Source organism: Zosterops lateralis, assembly GCF_965231275.1.
Source record: "Zosterops lateralis genome assembly, chromosome: 2".
NCBI classification, from domain to species: domain Eukaryota; kingdom Metazoa; phylum Chordata; class Aves; order Passeriformes; family Zosteropidae; genus Zosterops; species Zosterops lateralis.
The window spans coordinates 86,853,085-86,876,756 of NC_139763.1; the positions used below are offsets into that span (position 1 = coordinate 86,853,085).

Sequence of the window (23,672 nt, forward strand, 5' to 3'; positions counted from 1 at the left end):
CCTCAGCATCACTTCCTGCTGGTCTCAGCATCTGCTTGGGAAAACTTTCTCTCCTTTTTCAAACATGGGAAGCTTACCCAAGAGTCTCCCCATAGAACTCGTGTTCTTGTTTCAGGAGGAAGATGAGATAAAGCCACTCAGATGGAGACCAGTGCCACCAGCCTCAAGAGGCTGAAGTTTGGGAAGCTGAAGGTGGTCCGGCGGAGCCTGCTGCAGAGGTACGAGCACCAGCCCTTCATCTCCTGCCTGGCTGGATTCTACAGCTGCCGGTGGAAGCGGTACCAGCGCGAAAGGACCGAGCCTGGGAAATGCTGCTGCAGCATGGTAAAGGAGCTCAAAATCAGCACAGACTTGGATTTCTCTAGTGGGGAAGGGCAGTCTAAGCAGACAAGGGGTTGATGTTGTGGAATCCCAGCCCATTATGATTTGGATCCCACTGGGATCTGTTGGGCTGTTAGATTTTGCTCTAAATGCTTGATGAATTGCTGCTTCTGTGGCAGGCTCAAATTGTCTGTGCCACTACACAGCTAATATATGTGGACTTTGTACCAACCTCTCCTGGCCAGTGAAACATCTCAAAGCCATAGAATCAAATGGAAGAAGTAACATTAAGGTTGGGTGGACACTAAGAACTGCAAAGAAGGTTGCTCTACAGTGCAATTTCCTCTCATGTGAGGCGGTTAAAATCCCATTCATTTGGGAAGTCACTGAGAACAAGTAGTGCAGAGTATGCTTTCGAGGACGTTTTCCTGGTTAGAAGGACAGGAACTCATCTCCATATTTACTTCAGTTAGAATTCCAACACCAAGCTACATATTTTAGGGACAGCCTAAAATACCTGCTATTTGCTTTAATTGCTCTGGGCTGGGCATAGCTCTGACTGCTTGTCCTTCCTCTCCCTCTCCAGCGGGAATGCATGTTTTTCCCATTGCTCGTTGCAGCTTTCTGCTTTTCTCTGGTCTTTCTGTACACATGGGGTGAAGGTAAAAATGACTACAATGGCTTTGACTGGTAAGTAATATCTTTTCCTCCTCTCCCACCCCTTTGGCAGGTCACTGGGTGACTGGGAAGGGATAAGCACCCTCCAGAGCAGCTGTGGTGCAACAGGACACTTTAGTCATGAAGCAAAGATTTGGCACCTTAAAGTCTTGGTTTCAGCATCCAAATTGAATGTCCAGTGACTGTGGTGGTGCTGAGACTCTGCCTTTGCTTGGGTACAATTTTTAGGCTTTAGTGTGAATTTAGGAGAAAAAGGAGGATCATAATCACAAAAATTGTGAATGGAAGGGACTAAATAACTTTTTCCATCTCTGAGTCATTCTTTCCCCCCCTTCCCTTTCTCCCCCATTCCACATGAAGAAATGTAGTGGCTGGAATCAGAGGCATTGCACCAGATATCTCACTGAAAGAGAATTCCACATTCCCAGATTCCAAAGTGAGAAATAACCATCAGGGATTTATGCACATCTTTTCCTTCTGTAGTATGTAGGCAATAGCTATGCAAATTTGCCCCCTGAAATTAAATTAAAGCTGCTCAAATATTATGGGAAGGAAAAGTATAATAATGTGTTTTAGTCTGACGGTTAATGCAATCAGGGATTTTGGGAAGGAGGCTCTTAATCACTTTTGCATGTTACAGCATAGGCTATTCCTCTGCCCTTCTTTGTCTTATTGCTTAGAAAATTTCAGAATTTCAAGGAACAGGGCTGTTGGTCCTTTCTAGTCCATGTGCTAAGCAAAAACCTTCTTACAGCATTTTATTGGTTTGTTTTCAGGTATAACTATGGGAACCTGGGCTTCTGGTTTCTCTGGTCTCTTGTTATCCTGATTGTGGCTGCAGTCTTGTTCACATATGTCTCACTGTTAATGGTAAGGAATGCTCCTTGTAAGCTGACCTTGATTTGTAGTCCTGAAAGTCAGACCAGAGCTCAGTCTAGTCCTCCATATGATCCTTAGACAGCGAAAGTCAGGAGATGATCTGGAACATGAGTGTTTACAGTGCTTTCTCCCCACATCCACCTGCTAATGACCAGTTTCAGCTCAGGAGTCTCTGAGCCAGATGTCATTTCTGTGATTTCTTTTAATGATTTCCCTTTGACAAATGTGTACAATTTCTCCTTGAACCCAAGAAAAGCTGACCCAGCAGTGGCTGGATTTAGATTTAGGGGGAACTAAAAATTGTTGCTTTGGCAGCAGGGAAATACAAGGCTCTGAGTCATGTAGCCGTGGTGTTATGTCATCACAGCTGAATTATTCTTCTTATCCTGGATAAAAAGTTTTACTAGGGGAAGGAGAACAGAATTTTTATCACTTGACTCACTCTCCTTTGCTGGAGGATTTTCTCCAGGTAGAGGCTATAGATGTGGTCACAAAGTGCTGCTGAAGTTTATGCTGAAAGACATTCTTGAAATCTTCACTTTTCCAAATTCTGTGGAATTCTCTCATATGATGTCTGCTTTGGTTAGGGAAACATACCAACCCCAAAATTTTCCTAAAACTTCTACTTACTCATCCTTTTTCATCTGTTCTTTCCCTCATAAGAAAGCTCTCAAATACATATTTGCACCTGTTTTTCCACCTTCTTCATCCAAAGCTATAGACCAAGAATTCACTTTGACTCCAGGCACTGGAGTCTACATCAGTCCCATGCCTGCTCTAACTTTCATTTGGAAATGCCAGGTGCTGAAGGTGAGGTTATGGCTTTGTCTCACCTCTGTGACCAGGACAACCAGCTTTTATCATCCATTCCTGCTGTTCTTACCCATTCCCTGATGTGTCATCATACAGTCAGTCTGTAAATTGCTCGTGACAGGGAACCTCTCTTGGCTTTGTCTGTTCAGTACCTAACACAATTAGTTTCTGGGGTCCTTTCTTCCTGATGAAGTACAAATAAATAGTGCTTTTATTCTAGTGCTAGCAATAAAAACCCCAAAGTGATAAATAGGACAGGTGCTTGTTCATGCCCACAGCAATCAACAGCATTATAAGAGATGTGGACTGACTGAGCTCTGAAAGGGACAAATGATGATAATTAATTACAAGGATTTTGTAACACCAGGGTGGCTCTAGGGCTCATGGACTATTACTCAGCAAAGCCTACCTGGCTTTCCCAGGGGCCATGGAGTAGTGTGGGTAGTTTGGTGGTTACAATACTACTTGGGGCAACTCAGAACTTTGCCAGAGATGCCCATATGACATGGATACATCTGAGATGGTGCCTCAATGGGCTGTGGATCTGGGGTCAACATCAGGATCAGACTAACTCGCCATAGCCCATGCTAGAAACTGGCTTTACAGGGTTTCCTGGGTTTAAAGACCCTAAAGATCCCTGGGGCTGATGTGTCAGCTTGGTCACGCTCTGTCTGGGTCCAAATGTCAGCCATTGTCCAAGGAGCAGACTTTCTCAGAGCATTTTCAGGTTTTCGTCACCAAGACTGTGATTTCTGCAAGCTATCAGGGCAGGTAATAGGCGAAGTAAAGCCAGAAAGGAAGGTGGAAGATAGGAGGTGAAATTGGTGTCCTACATGGTTAAGTTCAGTCCTGGTCTCACTCTTTATTATGAAGTTACATTTTCCTCTTCCTCTCAAGCTTCTCAGTTCTGTCTAATGAGGCAAACAGCATTTGCCTTCCTCAGAGGCGTGACCATGGATAAACCTGAAAGAATGCCAGTAGTCTGGATGGTATCAGACAACAGGAGAAACACTTCAGAGGTTCCTCTGCTCTGGGAACAGCCCCTGCAGTGAAGGTCCATTTGCTTCTTGCTTTTATGAAGCTGCTAAGTGACTCAACCAAAGCCGTTGGGTATTTCTGAGGACACTTGTCCTGCTTGATTGCATCACCATGCCATCAAGTCCTTTGTAGCAAGACTGCTGCATGCATCCATGATGAGCAGTGGGTGCTGGGGGCATGAGACTGCCAATTAAATGTTATTAGGTCTTGAGAGAAAGGGGAACAAGGAAAGTTAGCACTGCCACCACTTACGCTCCTGCTATCTCAAAACATGAGGGGTCGTGTAACAACCGTGGCTAGGCAAAGCTCATCCTAGCAGGGCTCTTTCACAGAAGGACTCTACCAGGAATCCACCCCTCCACCATCCACTGTTTGCAGAGCTTCCTTTTCACTGAAGGCTTTGATGGACCACCCAGCAAAACACTGGGAGTCTCATGGGCTGGTAAGTGTAACTCAGCCCTTCCACATCTAAATAAGTAATTCATAGTGGGTACTATACAATGAGTGGGTTGCTCTAATACATATCAGACAACTAATGGCCAGATAGGTTTCTTCCATGATGAATTACATCCCAAGTTCTGGTTGAACAGTGTTGGATGGAGAGTACCTTCACCTCGGTGATGTTTTCTGGTGGTGTTTTGCATGAACAGCCCATCACATCAGAAAACTGAACATCTGGATGCCCTTGTTGGAGAAGAAAGATTTTATATGAATCAGTGGCTGGTCTGGCTTTGCTTGTGGACACCATACCCTCTTTCTTAATGATGGGACCAGCTGGAACCTGCAAACCTACTTCCTTGACCTTATGGTGACTGACTGAAGCATACAGACTTCTGCCCACCAGCCACAAGTGGCTGAAGAAAATGCTGCACAAGAAAGCATTAGCCGTCTGGACAAAGATGCTTTCCATCCACATTCATCACTGCAATTTTTTTTCACACAATCAATTTCAATTCATTCAATTGTTCAATTGAAAATTTTCTCATTGCCATTAGGCCTAAAAGGTTAAACTGAGGGGTCTAATCACAGAACTGTTTATGCTCAATGGAGAAGAAAAATCTTGTCTTGTTTAGTTTTTCAAACCCCAACAAATAACATTTGTGTCTCTGCAGTTCAACTGTGTTCTTTCTAAGGGTTGTGAGGAGGCAACTTGTGACTGTACAAAGTAAAGAGGTTCAGATGTGTTGTGGCCTCTTCGTTCATAGATGGGGAGGACTCAAAATAGTATGTCAACACTGAAATCCAAAAATGTGACCTCAAAACTCCATCCCTAAGAGACTGGGGTACCAGACAAGTTTGGAGTTTTTTTGCCATAAAGTGAATAAATATAAGGACCTGAATCCAGCTGCTGTGAACATCTAAGTGTGCAGGTGTTTCAGGTGAGCCGAGTGTCCAAGTGCCTGCCTGCATGTCCTTGTAGTGTAGGTTCAGAGCCTGCCCACACCTCACCAGAAGTATTGAGATGATTACAAGGTTGTTCCCATGCTGAAGTAGAGTGGAGTTAAGCAACTGCTGTCCACTCTTTGCAGCATAACCTCATGGTCAATGCAGCCATTTAGAAAGAGGGAGACAGAAATTAAATTTTCATTCCAGTGAATCCATTTCTCTTGCCCCTGGGAAGCATCCCTTAATCACCACTTTGCAGGTAGATGGTGGAGGGGAGATGCCACTTCCACAGCTAATTTTAAAGAAGACAAGAATGCAAGAGTTGAAGGCTGTAAGATTCTGGGAGATGATGGGATTGGCAAGAGGGATAGGATTGACTTTAACTGTGGCAGTATTAGTCAGAAACATGCTGGTCACCTAAGCCCTCATGCCTTTGTACTTATATTAAACAATCTCAGAAAGTGTGTGGAAGCAATTTGGAGTAGACAGTCCAGTGAGAGGACATGAGGGAATATCATAAAACTGTATTCGTGGAGATTTAGGTTAAAAATTAGGAGAAGGTTTTTCACCCAGCGGATTGTTGGGCCCTGGAACAGGCTCCCCAGGAAAGTAATCATGGGACCAAGTCTGTCTGAGTGCCCTGAGTTCAAGAAGTATTTGGACTACACTCTGGAACATGGTGTGATTCCTAGTGTGATTTTGCACATGGCCAGATGATGGACTTTGATGATCCTCGTGGATCCCTTCTGGCTCAGAATGTTCTAAATGTTTGGCTTTACCGTATGCAAGGATGGGGTCTTTGTGTAACATCTCTTGCAACAAAGGAGCAGAGTGGCTTTTTGCTCTCATTTTTTCACCCTGAAATAGGTTATTTAAATAGGGCTGATTTAAGATCTTTCGCAGTATTTCTGTCCTCTCTCAACTGCTCCCATGTTACTAATAATGGAATGGTTACATTTATTCCATTAAAGACAGCCAACATGTCAAGAAGCACTTGTATTCATTGCTGAGTTTATCATAGAACTGTAAAAGGGTTTGTGTTGGAAAGGACCTTCAAGGTTATCTAATTCCCACCCCCCTGTCATGGACAGGAACATCTACCACTAGACCATGTTGCCCAAAGCCCCATCCTACCTGGCCTTATATCTTTCTTTAAATGAGCATGATCCTGGAAAGAGAGTGTGCTTGTAGATAGATAGGAAGCAACTTACATTCACTTGCAGTTGAGTTTCAGGAGAGAAGACTCTCTTCCCCCAAATCTATATATCTTGTTTTCATACAATCCCACTATCCTAGAGTCTAGAGGGACTTGCATCATAAATGATCCTCCTCAGTGGAGCACTGACATCTACTAACAGATACTTTTCTCTAAGCCCTGATACCTGATGATACTGGTCCCAAAATGATCCTTTACAGTGATTGGGAAGTTTCCCCAGGCATTTAGACTCCTGAGCATAGATTTGTGCATTTTCACAGCAGCGAAGTTCTTCTTTGGGTGAAATTCATCTCCAGACTAACTGGTTACTCAAGTATGGAACTATGTGAAGTTCTACTTGACAACTGTGGCTTTACTCCCCTCATTCTTGGCTGGTTGGTGTCCAAGGCATCTTGGGTTGTCCTCTGTCCTGGCTGGGGTTTGTAGCATGCTTCACAAGAACCCTCCCCAAGGGCTCCAAATTGCCATCAGGTGGAAGGGACATGCCAACCACCAAAACTGGAGTAATTTAATTCCCAAGACACTTTCCTCTGAGATAGGTCTGAGATATGCCTGTCTCTTACATTCCCTGTGGTTAATGTGGAAAATTTGCCTTTTTTTGCTGTCTGCTCTGTACTTTTGTGCTGCTCTGGGGCATCTTTTATTCCCTGACTTCTCTCCCATGGTCAATGTGCCTTTAATCACAATAAAGGCATAGAAAATAGTCAAGGTTAGTGCTGTATTGGTTTATACAATAATAATTGACACTAGCCATCATTCCTCTTTCAGAATCTCTCCTCACAAAAAGTCATTGTAAGCGAGCACCCCAAAGTGACCAATTATCTGTTACCCAGGAAAATGTCTTTGATCCTGAAGAGGAGTCTTGATATGTGCTTGGCCATTTCAGAAGCATTTTTACTGTAGCACTAAACTTTTCTCTCCATACACCTGTCCTTCAAACATTGACATTGAGCAGGAAGACCTCTAGTGTAAAGTAACTTCCCAATGCAGAAATAACTCCAGAAGTGCCTCACTTCTGGCACTCATCACCACATTCCACCAGGATACATAAAATCTCTTCTTGATTTCCCAGGTCCTCGCGATGTGTTTGCTTGCAGAAGGTCAGCAGCTGTACCTGCACTGGAGTCACAAGGTGGGGAGAGTCAGGGCTTTCTGGTAACTCCAATCTATGCTTTTAATTGTGTCTGTGGTGTTTCTTTGCATAGAAAACCTCTTAAACTGTGGGAGAGAAGGAAGAGAGGGAAGAGGTTAATCTTACGAGACTGAGATACCCATGAAAATAATATCTCCACCTGAGCTGATCACTAAAACTCCTTTTGCACTCAGTGGAGGGAAATGAATTCTCTGAAGTTGCAATTCATCCAGGTGGTCATAGGCCTCTAAATTAAGATGAGATGAATCACACTCAAAGAACCTTTTTTCCAGAACCACCGACTCCAAAAGGTGCCTGCAGTGACTCATTCAGGTGAAGATGTCTATATTTGGCACATCTACATATGGTAATGTGAAGTCAAAAGCAAAGTTTTCATGCAAAGCACTGCATGATTTTCTGGATCAAGCCCCAGCAACAGTGAAAAAAGTGTCTGCTCTCTCCACAGGAGAGAAAGGTGGCTTTTCCAAGGCATCCTGGTGCCTTACACCTTTTGGTCTTTGAATAGTTCCCTGGGATTGTTCAAGGCCAGACTGGATGGGCCCCTGAGCAATCTGATCTAGTGTATGGCATCCCTGCCCATGGCAGGGGGGCTGGAACTAGATAAACTTAAAAGTCCCTTTCAACTCAAACTGTTCTATATTTTTTAATTCTAGTCTAGGGTTTGGGAAATGCCTTTTGGAGTTTTGAAGACACAGAAACAAATTATCAGGGACTTGTTGCTGTAAAATTATAGGTTAGAATCATCTTCCTTAAGTAATTTTTGAGGCTATGTGAGGCATTTAAAAATGCTCTTCTATCCATGCAGTTTAGGGTAGGATGCAATGCGATTGCTGCAGTGGGAGGGAATAGCTGAATATGCACGTGCTTGATCCTGTTTTTCTTACTTTAGTAATGGAAACTGAGGGATCTTTACTATTGAAAAATGGCTTCCAGAAGAACCAGAGCATTGTAGAACAATTTGTAAAAAAACAACTAAGCGAAAAAAAGAAAAAAAAAAAGAATAATAATAAAAAAGAGGCATTCTTGGGTGCAAGGGATTAGGAATAGATTATTAAAGTATTGATCCGTAGAAGATCTCCTGAAGAATTGTTAGGGGCTTGGTGCAATTGCCTTTAGTTGTCCGCAGAAAGAGGATATACCAAGAAGTGTCTGCCATTACCACAGTGCTGGTACCAAACTGAACAAGAAGCTGAAGAATTGACTGAGACACTGCCTCACCTTTTTGGTTAAAAAGTGAACTCTCATCTCTTAATTATGGGATGGTTTGTTATTGCTGAAGCCTGTTACAAGGCAGCTCATACAACAAGGAAGTTGTTTTGTTGTCACTTTGGGTTTTGGGTGGAATTTGTCACTTCTGAGTTTAGACGTGATGAATTCCATCTGCAGGTTAGGGATTTAATGTAAGCTGATCACCTAGGCTCCATCAATATCAATAGAGAGAGAGGCATACATTCCATCATAATGCAAGCAGGAATGGATCTACTCTGAAATTCCTCTTTCTCCACTGATTACAGAGAGAATCCTGAGAGCTGACTTAGTTGAGTACCCAACTCCTAAAATCAGTCCTGCCATACTGACAGCATTGTGGATTTGGTTTTAGTGCCATTGGATCTCTCTATCTCTGAACTGGCACAGTCAATCTCATGCATTCAAAACAATTTTTCAAGCTGCTTAAATTAGCTGTGACTAAGATGGATGGCATACCCTATGCAGAAATACTGAAGCTGATTTATGTCTTCTTTGTGTCCCTAGATTGGTACTTTTCTTGTCCTGGGCTTCTCTATCTCATCACTCTTTGCATTATCTATACTCTGGCGAGATCACCGGAAAACTGTCCGCCTGTCATTCCAGGTAAGAGGGGTTAGGAGGTCTACTTGAAAGAGCATTTTTTTTTTTTTTTTGTAGAAGTATTTTGTGACAATTGGCAGAAGATATTCTGTATGGTGGATGTTTTTTATATAGTTTTTGTTAACAGGGTATGTTCTGAGTAAACTTTTATTATGATTTAACATTTCCTGTTGGAGGAAAGGAAGCCAAGGCCTGAAGTTGAGTTTCAAGCTGTATGATGTAACACATCTCAGTTTGGAGAGATATAGAAAGTTACAGCCCTTTTTTTGTTTCCTCCCCAAAAATGTAGGTGTACTGTTAAATTTCAGCTGTCCAGGGCAGGTAAATCAGACCCCTTAGGCAGGTAGGTTTGCTGGAGCAAGAACTTTCTGCCTCATCCCTCATCCCAATCTGCTGGTACAGCACAGTTTCAGTCTTTTGTGACTCCAAAAAGCTTAATCTCCTGAGAACACAAGTGCACTGGGTTTTTGGGGAGCAGGTGGAGAACACTGTTGTCAGGTGGGACAAAATGCTGGATTCAGGAGGTCAGAGTTCATGGTTGCTGCCATCCTCAACTCTCACCAGATGTGAAGGTGGAGGCAAGAGCTGTCCAGTGCTGTTCAGTGTCTGAGCATCCAGGTCCCCATTGTATTGGGAAGGAAGAAGCCTGTAGCCTTTGACTACACAGCTGCTTTGCAGGATCCAGACCACTCTACAGTTCCATGATTCCATGCTATTTGGGTCTATTACCCCTCCCCTATGAGGCTTAGTGCTTGTGAAGGCTGGGAGAGCAATGCAGATGGACTGGCAGAGGAATTGAAGATGTGGTGTTTGTAGGGTGTGGTTAATTGCACATTCCTGTTCTACAGTTCACTAACCACTGGGATATGCACTGGCAAAGGCAGAGAAATCATCAGCTTCTCTTCCCCCTAACAGACACCAGGGGATGTGGACGAGGAGAAGGAGACACAAGAGCCTTTGGATTCCCCATAGGTGCTGTTTATTTCAGGTGTCCATGCTCTTTGAGATGGCCTTCCATTGCTGTTCCCAAAGGACATGTATCTCTTTTAGATACTGTGTCATGTCCATTAACCCTGCAAATCTATCTCAGGTATTTTGGACATCTCAGATGGCACCTCTGCTTGCACATCTGAATCCTGCTTCTGAGAAGAAGATGTTGGTATCAAGTGTCTGGGGCAGACAGTGTCACATGTAACATCTCCCAGTCACTGCTGCTTTCTTCAACCCTTCCAGGTTAGAGAATTGAGCATCAGGACTAAGAAATAGGAAAGGCTTGTGTCTGGAGAGTTGGGTTTTTTTCCTAGCACATACCTTAATAACTGTCAGTTCTAGCTGGAATATTTGCCACAGGGCTCTGATGAGCATGAGAATATGATGGACTGGTTTCTAGCTCAGATTTGCCTGGCTTTAGGAAAAATGTGTTAGACCAACAACCATTCAGATTCTGTATTTCTGCTTGGTTTCCAGCTCTATTCATGCATTCATGTTAAGCATAGAAATGATTCTTGTTTTATGATCTTCTTGTTTGATTTTTTGGATTAAAGAAATCAAATCTATTAAATACATCTCTCCATATATCTAACATATCTGCTTCTATTATACCACAGTAGTTAGTTTCATCCCACAGCTAGTAAATACCACGTCAGCTTTGTTGATATCAGTTTAATGATTTAACTGCAATGTGGTGTGGTGTGAAGATAGATATTGCCTGGATGGGATTGGATTGGTTTATATTGGGTTAAACTGGAAGATGCTCACAGATTATGGCATATCAGTAGTGGCAATCATATCCTCATGAAAGAGGGTTGCTGTGTCCCCTTCAGCTGATTTAGGAGAAAGTAAAGATGTGAGAAGCACTTCTTAGGCAGGGCACACTCCTCCCTGGCGTGGCCAAGGCCACATCTCTTCTCTGAGTCCTGAGGTGTTTGGTGGGTCCAACAAGGGCGAGGCAGAGTGACTAACTGCTTATACTAACTGTATTTGCAGCAGGAGCCCATCCAGGTGTAAGGGCTGTAGCTCTGATGGGGATTGTTTTAATCTTTTGACTAAAGTCCTTTTTTTTCTCCTTGCCAGGTCACAGCTCCTTATCTCCACATAGGGGCAATTGCCATCATGGTCCTTCTTGCCTGGCCTGTGGCTCTTCATGCCATCAGAGCAGATAAGAAAGGTATGGCAGCTCTGGTTTCTGCTTTCTGTATGATAAAAGATACATAAGAGCATGGGAAAAGAGGCACACAGGAGCCCTTTCCTCCCTCACCTACACTCCAGTTGGAGGAGATTTTCAGATTCTCAATCTCCCAGGGAAATTAGTGGAGCTGGGGCTTGGGCTGTCCACTGGCCTGTTGCTGTCTCAGTGAGTTACTGATTTGCATGTTACTTTGCACTGTTTTGCCCCATACTGAGGCAGTGATCTGCTTTGAGATGGAGGAGACAAGCAGAAGCACCTATGTTTTGAGTCATGAGTGAAAATTTGTTCAGCCCTCTGCAGGAGAAAGCAGCCAGTGGCAGCTCCCTTGGCTGACTTTTGCTTGCTCTGTACAGAAGGGATCTCCACTCCAGTCAGACAAATCACTTCAGACTAGCATATCTCGGGAGAAGCCAGCTGAGATAGGGAAAAGAGCTTTTTGATCTGTTCCTGGTGTTATCTCATGGGAAGTTCCTGTCCACCTCTAGGAAGAATGAACAAATGTTGTAAGGCAAAAGCCAGATGCCAGGAACAACTGCAGAAAAACCTGACTGGGAGTGTCTGGTTTTCTCTTATTGTCTCTCCATATAGCCAAAATTATCTACCTGACACCCATCTTCAGACAGTGGTTTGCCATAAAAATCACAGATGGAATGGACTGGTGAAAGCATTTTTTTTTTCCTGTCCAAGGATTTTCTTGTTGAACTGAAACTGAGGAGGTTAGAGGAGAATACACAGGGACCCATGACATTATATGCCACTATGTCTGAGGTAGTCCTAGCTTAGTACAGCATCATCTTAGCATAAGCCCAAATTCCTTCAGAACCACTGGCACAGAGGGATGTTGGTACCCATTCAAGAAAGATGTGTTGGTGCATAGGTGCTTATTGCTCAGAAGAACTGTTTTGGTCCCTGAGGAGAAGGACTCTTGGGGCTCTTGGGCAATGTGTCAACAGACTCCAGAGAAGACCAAAGATAGTGAGTTGGCAAGTTTCTGAGGTGCAATATACATGCTCTCAGGGTCCGTAGGATTATCTATGTCACACAGGAAAGGTCATTAGGAACTATCTGACTGAACCAGGAAAGTATTCAAAGTAATGGGATGCAACATGGTTGAAGGAGAGGTACCTACTCTTCTTCACTGTGAATGAAACTTGAAAATGGTGCTTGTTCTCATCTAAGGAAGAAAAAATTTGCATCCTTCTGTTAAGGATTGTTTCTCTACATATGGAGGAGATTTCAGTGCACCATGTCTAAAGAAAAAAAAATAAAGCCATATCTTGCTGTCCAGGCATAGTGAGATGTAATTAAAGCATAAAATCTGTAGTCCTGACTTAGACAGCCTGCATCCTTGCTTTGACCAATTTGTTTTCCCGGGTTGCATTGTTTGGAGAGAAAGTGAAAATTAAGGGAAAAAGGAGAAGAAAAAAGGATGGGACAAAGCCTGAAAGCTACTTAGCTGGAGGACTGTATTAAAAATTAAGTGGCAAGGCAGAGTTGTACATTATTATGTGGATTAACTCTAGCCTTCCTCCTTCAAATTCTTTCAGTTACTCAGGTGATAATTGTTGGTCCATACCTGGCTATCCTTCTCTTTCTTTTCTTGATACCTCTGGGGATGTACTCTCCTTGCATCAGAGAGATGGGAACACTTGGACCAAAGCCAGCCCTCATTGGTCACCGTGGAGCACCAATGGTAGGTCTGAAGAAATTATTTTAGGTCATTTCTTCATCCTGTGTGTTGCTACTTTAATCATCATCATCATCTTCTGTTGTTTCTTTGTTTTTTTTTTTTTTTCCCCATGAAATCTGTGGAGAGTGGGAGACATTTCTGGTCATTGGGACTGCATGCCAAAGGCATCACTGCATGGGTTTGCTTACAAGGAAAACACTGTTCCTGAGGGACAAGACCAGGTTGGAGGGGCCCTTGAGAAACCTGAACTGAAAGGTGTCTCTGGCCTGACAGGGATTGGAGTAGGGTGATTTTCAAGGTCCTTTCCAACCGGAACCATTCTATGATTTTATTATTGTTCTACACAATGGGTTTGGCTAAAGTAGCTTTAACCATATAATGATTCTCCCTTAAGAAAAACCAGAGATTTTACAAAGAGGCAGAAAGTATTTGCAGAGTCCTTCAGTGTGTGCTTGAAAGTTATCTGCTCATTAAAATTATGTGCCTTTTTTTTTCAGCTGGCGCCAGAAAACACTGAGATGTCATTTCTGAAGACAATTGAGCATGGTGGGGATGGTCTTGAAACAGATGTTGCCATAAGGTGAGGGCAAAACATCACCACTCACAGAATATATGCTGCTTCTTCTAAGAGCTGTCTTTGGAGACATGCAGCTCCAGGCAATTGGGTTTTACTGATGGCTGGGACAGGGTCCCTCAGCTGTCATGTGATGACAGGGGCTGTAGGGCATGGTTGTTCTCAGGCAAGTCAATGAGCTGCAGCTATTGATTTAACAATCGTTATTTCTACAGTGTGTTTTAAATGATTGGCAGAGTATAAAAACAAGTTCCTGCTCTAGTCTGACTTGCAGGTCACAGTGAGGGTTATATCAGGTCTACAAACCAACAGAAAATTGTATTCAGATTTGTGACAGCATTGCCCTAATTATTATATTTTTAATTGCCTTTAGCGAGCCCATTGCCATGAAATACTAATATTCTGTGAATGTTAATATTCTGTGCAGAATGAACTGTTTCCAGGCATTGAAAAAAAAAAAAAAAAACAACTCCACTAACATTTAGATGTTCTATTAAATGAGACCCTTCTATAGAAGAGAATTTTGCGTGTCCATCACTGTCCATTGAGAATTCAGCCCTCTGAAAACCACAGAAACACTTTAATGTCAGCAAAAAGAGCTTTCAACCATAAGTTTCTGACAGTTTTTGAGGGAGTTGGCAGGCAAAAAGGTTACCTCCTTCACATTGCCCCTAGAGAAACTGAGGCACAGACAAGCATGACTTCTGTGAGATCTAGAAATACTTAAGCTGGAAATAACCTGGTGTCTTGAGCCTCAGCATTCCTCCATATTGCACTCTCTGCACTAAGGAAGGCTGTACTGCTGCATTCACAGTGGCCCACATGTTCTGACCTGGCTTGAGTCTGCTCATGCTGTGAATGAACCTGCTCCCCAGGTGACCTTGAACTCTTGCTCTCTGGCAGCTATGATGGGGTTCCTTTCCTCATGCATGATGACACCTTGAGAAGGACAACTAACATCCAGGAGGTCTACCCTAATGACACTGGTAAAGCTGCTTCATTTTTCTCCTGGGATGCCCTGCAGAAATTGAACGCTGGAACATGGTTCCTTAAGGTAAGCATCATGAAGGGCTAGAAGCAATAGAAGATCAGTTGGATTGGACTCTAGGCAACCTGATCCAGTTAGACACACCCCTGTTTATTGCAGGGGGCTTGCACTAGATGAGCTTTAAAGGTCTCTTCCAATCCAAACTTGTATATGATTTCATGACTGTCACCAACTGGATATGAAAGGGACATCAGCTGTCTATTAAACAGCATCGGTATTAGAAGAGGAACTGCTAGTTGAGTCAAAACTCAAATAAGTCAGTGTAAATACTTCAGTTTGGGTCTCTGCTTTGTCCAGTTTGCCTTCAGGCTAAGGAGACCTGTAACAATTGGCTGGTGGGTGTCCTTATGTCACCTTGTGGCAGCAGCAGAGCTCATGAGCAGGGGGCAGAAGAAAAGAGCTAAAAGGTGGGTCAGAAAAGCACAGCAGACCTGGCTTTGAACTATGCAATTTAGGTCTCAGAAGCAATAATCTCATAGCCTGGGTTAAGTTCCCTCATTTTTTTATGTAGAAGAAATAAGCAAAATAAAATGTTTTATGTAGAAGAAATAAGCAAAATAAAATATCTGTTGAGCACAGACATCAAACCTTTTCCCTCTTAGAGATACAGCTGACTCCCAGAGCAAACTGCCTGATTGATTTCCTTTTCTTTTTATATCTGTTTATTTCTAGAACAAACCATTTGTAGGGATGGGCTCGCTGTCAAAGGCAGATCAAAACCAGGCAATGAATCAGTCCATTTACACGCTAAGTAGTTTTTTGCGCCTCGCAGACAGTCACAATAAACTTGTGATATTTGATCTCTACCGCCCTCCAGAGAAACATCCTTACAGAAACTTGTGGATCCGCAAAATCCTGGATGTCATTCTCAAGGAGTCGAAGATTAAACGACATCTGGTAGGGTGGTCTCACTCCATATCCCTTTTTCTTGCTCTTCTCATTGGGACTTTGGGGTGTACTCTGCATGATTTCACCTCCATAAAATTTGCCCATTGCATTTCACTTCATTTAAAAGGCATCATTTGGAGTATATTCCTAATATTAGTTCCTCAGAAGGTTCACAATAACGTAATCCTTCAGCAGCACAGGAAAAAAGGCAGTGTCTATACCAGCTGATGCCTTAGCCCCTAAACTAAACAGCACCCCTTAATAAATATAATAATTGTCAGTCTATTCCCTGCTACCCATGCTTGTTTTATATATTGCATAAAAATTCCTGGCTTAAATTAAAATAAGTTGTGAGTCTTTATTGCCTTCCTCCCCTGGCAGTGGATGAATGCTAAACTCGTGGGAATCAGGTTATGTACCCACTGATGTCTGGGGATTCTGCTGATCTCTATCTGCTGAAGATCTTTTCTTCCATGCTGGAAGAATGGTGGAACAAAGTATTTTCGGTTGCCTTTTCCATAAACCAAAGCTGTCTTTTCATTCATTTTCAACACTGCATGTTTTGTTGGGCTGTGTGAGACATACTCACTGATTTCCAGTGGATAAGCAAGGAACAGTGGATACTTATTTCTTGATAGAAGTCACTTGCAAGTTCTAACCCTGCATCCGAATGTTCTTTGATCACTGGGAGAAATGCCATTTGACAGTCTGGGTTAAGTCCTTCAAGACGTTGTCTTTACTGGGCTTGTGTGAACAGCGGGGCATGGTAGGCACATGAATTCTTCTGCTGAGAATTCACTAGTTCCTCTTGCTGCCTGCAGGTCTTGTGGCTGCATAATGGTGTGAGGTCCTTTGTTCAGGCTGTCGCTCCTGGGTTTCAGCACGCAATGGGCAAAAAGGCACCAATAGAAGAACTATTAAAGCACAATATTGTCAAACTCAATCTGGTCTACACTGACATGTCCAGTGAAGATATCCGGTAGGTTTCAGACCCAAGTACAATCTTTGGGGTACAATGGACTGTGTTTGCCTCATGCGTGGGGCAATGTCTCCCTCCAGTGACCAATTCCAGAGACTATAATATTTTGGGAATGGCTTGTTCAGATCAAGTAGCCCTCCCTGATGTATTTTAGGGGTGACAGACTGCAGTTCACTCCTACAGTTAAGAGGTGGCACATGTAATTAAATCCGGCTGTCCTCAATTCCATATTGACCAGGATTCTTCTGGTAAGAACAACACAACTGTATCTTGATTTCTTGTCTTTTTATTTGTGCCATCCCCCATCCCACCAACACCGAATCAAGGAGAATGAACAACTATTTAACCTCCCATTGCTCTTCCACAAACACCAGTGGGAGTGCATAATGCTACCCTCCTGTAGCAAGTGTTTTGGAGACATCACTTCTTGTCTGTTACTACATGTAACAGACAATACACATGCATGTGACACACTGAAAATGTAATTTCTATGATGAAAGGCTCCACATTCAATGCAGGAGTTCTCAAAATGCTACTCTCACGTGGCAAAATAACCCAACAAACCACCAAGAAAAACCAGCTTTACCTGTCCAGCTCTCCTTTTGTAAATAGGATTTTTTGCTCTTTCCAATGCATAAAACCATTGAAGTCTAGTTGAAATGAAAAAAAGGAAAAAACTTTAATCCTTTGGACAAGAGTAATGTTCATTTTTTTCTCAATTATAATTGCCACAGGATGTAAAATCATAGAATCACAGAACGGTTTGGGTTGTAAGGGACTTTCAGCACCTTCTAGTTACAACCTCCTTGCCATGGACAGGGAAGCTCCCACTGGATGTGGTTTCTCAGAGCCCCATAGCCTGGCCTTGAACACCTCCAGGGATGGGTAATCCACAACCTCTCTGGGCAATCTGTACCAGTGTCTCAACTACCCTCACAGTTAAGAATTTTTTTCCTCATGTCTGATCTAAACTCTCCTTCCTTTAGTTTAAGGTCATTCCCCCTTGCCCTGTCACTCAATGCCCTTGTAAAAATCCCTCTCCAGCTTTCTTGTTGCCCATCTCAGTACTGGAAGGTGCTCTAAGGTCTCCTCAGAGTCTTCTTTGCTTAGGCTGAAAGGCTATAAAAAATCATAGGTAGATACATTTGGGTAAACCTTGGAGAGGTCCTAGATAGATTTATAAATGCTGATATTTATGATACATTACTTTACCTTTATACAAAGAATAAACTTACTTCATATTAAGTTTCAATAGCTTATAATAACTTGAGAAATGATGTGTTGATGGAGTGACCATAACAAACTTGGGTGGCCAGCTTTGAAGATTAGCTCAGCTGGTCTGACCAACTCAGGTGCTCTAACCAACACCAACATCGTGGGTTCAATTCCTACATGAGCAATTAACTGAAGAGTTGGACTCTGTGGCCTTCTCTGCCTCTTCCAACTCAGGCTGTTCTGTGTTTCTGTGGTAGTTTGGAACACACTGTGGGAAGAGTATAGATTAATAACATAAATAATTTAGATCATCAAGGCCACCCATTATCTCACCACTAAACCATGTCCCCAAGTGCCACCTCTACATGTTTTACATACTTCCAGAGATGATGATTTCAGCACTTCCCTGGGCAGCCGATTCCAAAGCTTGATAACCCTTTCCATTAAGAATTTTTTTGTAATAGCCAATCTAAACCTTCCCTGGTGAAGCTTGAGGCCATTTCTTCGTGTTCTATTGGCAGTTACTTGAAAGAAGAGACTGACCCCCACCTGGCTACAGCCTCCTTTACAAATGCATTGCTACATTGATTCATATGGCAGAAGGATTAGAAAGATTTTGACCTTTTGGGTATTTTATCTGCATTTGTTTCCAGCTGTTCAGTTATTCTGCATTGACCAATTGTTAATGATTAATTATTGGCTGGTTGGCTTTCCTTTATGTTCCTTATCTAGGTCCTAGAGTAAGCACTTCCTACAGAAGATTACAACCATTTCCCATGATCTTCCCGAATCTCCTTGAGTAAGCCCGAAGGAAGTACTAATCTCCTTGCTCAATGAAGGTTGTTGCCTTTTGGTCTTTTAAAGGAAATATGCTGAGGCAAACATCACCACCAACTTCTATGTGGTCAACGAGCCATGGCTCTTTTCCCTGGCATGGTGCTCTGGGGCACACTCTGTGACCACCAATGCCGTCCACTTGCTGAAGGATATCAGCCAGCCACTCTTCCTCATGGTAAGTGGAAGTCTTCTCTCTCTCAGGAGTGGGAAATAGAGTTGGCATGTTCATGATTACCTTTAGAGACAATGGGCCACTTCACAAATGGATAAAGCATCCTTTAACGATCCTTTGCATAAGAAGGACCTGAGCTGAAACCTGGCTTACCTGGAACCTCAAAGCCGCTACAGGTATACCCTTCTCTCTTCTCCTGGCTCAGGATGAAGCACCCTACTTGTTTGGATTATCACCTTAGGCCTTGAGATAAATGAAAAGAAGTCATATTGAGACTTGTGCAGGAAGAAAGGAAGGGCCTTTGGGGGACACAAGCATGAGGATGCATGAGCATTTCTAAGCTTTTGAAGCACCTTATTGATGTCAGAAGTTTCTCTTTTTCCAGGGTGTCCCACTGCCCTTGTCAAACTTGGTCTTATTCCACAAGTCCAAGGGAAACAACCACAGAAATAAGCCTTCCTTCTGGGATGAATTTTCACATTATTTCTCTATTTGTTATTCTGCCTCAGACAACTTGTAGGGCCAAGAAGTACCTGGGGCATTGGTCCCACCAGGATCTCTGTAAGGACTTTAAGCAGTTGGCTTCACAGTCTTGATTTTACAGTGCTCTCCCCCCCAGAGAGCTCCAGTGTTTCAGTCATTTCTAAATTTAGATAGAGGTCCAGTCTAAGGATGAATCTTCAAATGTTCTTAGACTTAAAGTGGGAACCATTCCAGGTTCTCTCTGTGGTGTTCAGTAAAGGGCAGTTTTGCCAGAGAAAATGAGATGCCACCAGCTGATGTTATTATTGGGGTGAAGCAGAGAAGGCTTGCCTGCACAAACAAGAGGTGGCATTCACTGTGATATGGTAAAATCTTCTTGGCTACACCACAGACCTGCTTTTATAAAGGAGAATGATTGGCACCAACATCCAGTGGTGAGTGGTCACTTTGAAATGCCACCAAATGTTTTTAACACCTGAGGGATGTTACTGCAGATGCAAACCAGGCAGCTGAACAGACATTTTCAATCAGGAAGAAAGAGCTTGAGTAACTTTTTTTGCAAGAGCTTGAGTAACTTTTCTTGCAAATCTTGTGGTCCTTGGTGATGGACACAACCTCTGTTGTTTTCTTCCAGACTCCACAGCAGTACAACATCATGTGGATCCTGACAGATCTGACCTCTGCATTCCTCATCTCACTCATCTTTGCTCTGCACTGGTAACTAGCAAGTTGTTAATGGCCATCCTAACCTGATCTTTTGCTCCAGGTGGAAGGAAGGAGGAATGTTTTCAAGTGACCTGAAGGGTTAAAACTACACCTGAGAACATTAGCTTTCCCTTCTGGAAAGGGAAAAAAGCCCTCAAAGTCTCCCCAGAATCTCTCTGTTTCTCCTGCTTCCTCTCATTTGCCCTTTCCATTCTGGCAGCTCAGGCATTGTCTGCCCTCAGGATTCAGTGGAGAATTGATGGATTAAATTATTACTTCTGGGAATATATATAAGAATATATAAATATTCTTATATTTATATATATATATTTAATAGTAGCAATATAAACCAATTATCAAAGCTGGTGGGCTGAGAAAGGAACTGATTTTTCTAGTATTTGACAATGTTTCATTGGACTGATTTATTAGGAAAGCTCTCAGTGTTAATATTTGAGCATCCCATGTCTCTCTGCACATGCCAGAGCCCCACAGGAAATCCATCCTCTCACACAAAAATGTCTGATCATGTCACAGACACCACATTTTGTTTCCTTCCACTCTGTCATAGATTATTGGGAAATCTGGGGTTCATGGAACAGGCTCACCCCAGCTGGTCATGTTTGGCTGCTGGATGTTCTGCTCTGCCACAGCTGTATGAGGAACATGCCTATGCTCTCATCCCAGCAGTGCCCAAGGAAAGCAGGATGGTCTGGGCTCAGCTCTTCAGCTGGCTGGCTGTGGATGGGGGGGAGGATCCAAGCAGCCAGCCCAGGGGAGTATTTTTGCAGGGTGCTGGCAATACAGTGGTGCTGCTGGTGACAGCAAGAAGAAAGTTTGGGAAGCCCCTCAGTGAGCATTCTAGGCTTTGGCATAGAAAAAGATTGCAGTGCTAATATTGTTCTGGGATGGTGAAAAAAATAATTAGTAGCAGTTTGACAGTGATGAACTAGTAGCTGGACAGGCATTTTTGCTGGGCATCCAGGCTTTTCCCAAGGAAAGGTGGTTCTTTCCCTTCCTTCCCTTCTTACCCTGCTTTGTTCTCCTCAGGTCCTGCTTTCCCCTTGTTTTTCAAGGCTGCAGGCTTCAGGGTGGTACACAATCACCCCTGTAAAGCATCACCAGTGCCATCAGGCCTTGCCATGTCCATCTCCTCCAGGATCATGTTCCTGTTGTGTGCATTTCCCAGGGTCCTGTGGATGCTTCTGGTCAACCAAACAACATACTCCTCTGGCTGGCCTTGAAGCAAGGGCATCCCCAGCCCTCCTGGCACCAAAGGGCCATTAGCAGTGCCTCAGTGCCTTGTGTGGTCTTGTCAGGTTTATGAACCCACCAAAATCACAATTTTTAAATTTCTCTGGCTGCTTTAGAATCAGTGTCTGTAAACATTTTGGGGGCATTTGAGCTCTTAAATCTGGCTTAGAAAACAGGGCTTAGTCAGAAAGTTGCCTTCAAAATGCCGTTGCACACATGAAGTGTGGATGCTTAGACATCAGCCATGCACTTGAGTCCTTTCTTTGTAAGGACCTGGGAAAATCCCAAAATACCTGCCCTCACAAAGTAGGAAAAAAGCTGTCCAAGGCAGTGGGGGGCTGTGGGAAACACCACATCAATCAGGCAGTGGCCTGACCCAGGTGCTTTGCTCCATGCAGGTGGCGAGAGAAGACTTTCTCCTGCTGTGCCCAGGACAGTAACCCAGTGGTAGAGAGTGGCAGCTACAACAAATTCAAGACAGGTGAGCAGGGCAAGGAGAGCAGCTGCATCCTGCTCAGGCTGGTCTCTGTGGGAGTACTGAGATCCTGATGGGTAGATTGGTGATGGGTGTCCACACTTTTAAGGAAGGTTATGAGCAAGGATGCAGTCTGGGTTATCTCAGCCCCAGACCCTGTAGCAACTCAGTCCATCAAGCAGAGGCTGGGGCAGACACCTCCAATACTCATTTACTCTGCAATTCTGTGAAAAGAGACTCTGGAGGCACTGACCATTCTTGGTTCTGCCAGGCAGGGTGGGATTGGCTGAGGACCCTCCTATGCACAATACTTCTGCACCTATGGGGCTATCATCCAGACAAAATGACCCAACATGGGCTGCATGCATTTTCAAACAGGTTCTGTTTGCTCACAGTGGCTGTCAGAATAGATGCAGATGTTTGGTACCTCACCACGTGTCTCCTTTTCCAGAGCTCAGCGACATGCCTGCTGTCCTAGCCTGATATGGGCAGAGAGGGAACACGGACCTGCCACCTCTACGAGGCTGGGGATACCAGCTGGTGGGGGCTCAGATCTACCTGATGAGGAGGAGCCATTTGCCTTTGTGGCCCTGCTGGAGATGAGCACCAGCCTTCCTCTCCTTCACCTTTTCTCACATTCCCATGGCTGTCAGGGATCTTTGGGGTGTAGGGGAGCGCAGATAGAGTTGCAGCCATGAAGAAATTGTGCATTTATGGTGAGATGCAGCAACCACATGGGAGCCACCATTTACCTGAGACCACTGGCATCCCACAGGGCATTCATTCCTCCTGTGCATAAGCCCTGTTTCCACACATGCTGCAAACATCTGAGCATCCTCCAGTCCTCCTCATTCTCAGGTGCCCAGATTTCTCCTATCAGACCAGCCTCTTCACCACACACTACCTCCTGTCCTCCCCCCTTGCAGGTGTCCTCCATCCCCAAGGGCACACTATCCCCACCACGATGGTCAGGTGCTGCTGACTGGATCATTACAATCAGTACCTTTCTATAACAGAGGCAGGGGCAACTTTGGTTTTCCTTTTCCCCACTCTTGACCTGCCATAGCCTAACAGGACAATCTCCTCCCCTTGTTCTGTGGGTGAGGGCATGCCATTCCCATGGGGGCGGAAGGACTTTGTAGTGTCTTGGCCATCTACTGAGACTATGACCAGTAACAACCACTTTTCTTCAGAAGGATGGAGCTGTGTGTGAATTGGTCCCATCAAGTGTTTGCTTTTCCCTTGGGAAGGTCTGTACACCTGTACTGCAGCCTGGGATTTATTCCAATTTTCATTTTCTCCCAGTGGCTGGCACATAGTGGGGAGGGGGCCTGTGCTCTGTAAGGGAGATGTAAACATCTCTCAGGTTTAAGCCATATCTTTCTACTTGAAGAGATAATAAGAATATGTTTTTTGTAAATTGCAAGTGATGTTTTAAATACATTTTATCTCTCCTATCCTGTTTTGTCCTTATTTCAGCAAACTGGGAAAGGGAAAAGAATACAGTAGTCTTTACCTGATCCAGACTATAGACATTTCTTACACAAGTCTTTTGTTAAATGAAGTGATCACAAGTGAGAGGGCAGCATTAAGTTTCAGAGTTATCTGTGCTGAGAAGCACCGAAGTCTTTCCAAGTTGCAATTTTGGAGTATTTTGGAGGCTAGAAATGCAAAAAATTAAGATCCTCTTTTGGAAAAAAGCTAAAGGACTGATGAAGTGTTGTAATGCAGCTCCAGATCTATGAAATATGGGGAGTGGATGGTGTTAAATCCCCCTCCCCATGCCTTATATACATAGGTGGTTCCTGACTTTTCATGGGTACAACTCATGTAGG

The 23,672-nt window shown here is 43.6% G+C and overlaps 1 protein-coding gene across 1 annotated transcript; it reads left to right on the forward strand.

The window, feature by feature from the left end:
• Positions 1-120: 120 nt before the first annotated feature.
• GDPD4 (glycerophosphodiester phosphodiesterase domain containing 4) lies at positions 121-22,398 on the forward strand. The gene is made up of 15 exons (XM_083882070.1): positions 121-324; positions 908-1,011; positions 1,776-1,869; positions 7,404-7,463; positions 9,237-9,335; positions 11,406-11,499; positions 13,068-13,213; positions 13,708-13,790; positions 14,688-14,838; positions 15,505-15,729; positions 16,542-16,699; positions 18,779-18,926; positions 20,041-20,123; positions 21,761-21,843; positions 22,289-22,398. Exons 1-15 carry the CDS (start codon positions 142-144, stop codon positions 22,318-22,320), a joined length of 1,743 nt encoding a protein of 580 aa, XP_083738196.1. The 5' UTR covers positions 121-141; the 3' UTR covers positions 22,321-22,398.
• The last annotated feature ends 1,274 nt before the right edge of the window (positions 22,399-23,672 follow it).

What these genes read in the sequence shown, in the direction of transcription:
- GDPD4 (XM_083882070.1), top strand. Translation starts at nt 142, where the DNA reads ATGGAGACCAGTGCCACCAGCCTCAAGAGGCTGAAGTTTGGGAAGCTG. An exon ending in GGAAATGCTGCTGCAGCATG is followed by an intron (nt 325 to 907) that starts GTAAAGGAGCTC and finishes CTCCCTCTCCAG; the next exon opens with CGGGAATGCATGTTTTTCCC. An exon ending in ATGTCCAGTGAAGATATCCG is followed by an intron (nt 16,700 to 18,778) that starts GTAGGTTTCAGA and finishes GGTCTTTTAAAG; the next exon opens with GAAATATGCTGAGGCAAACA.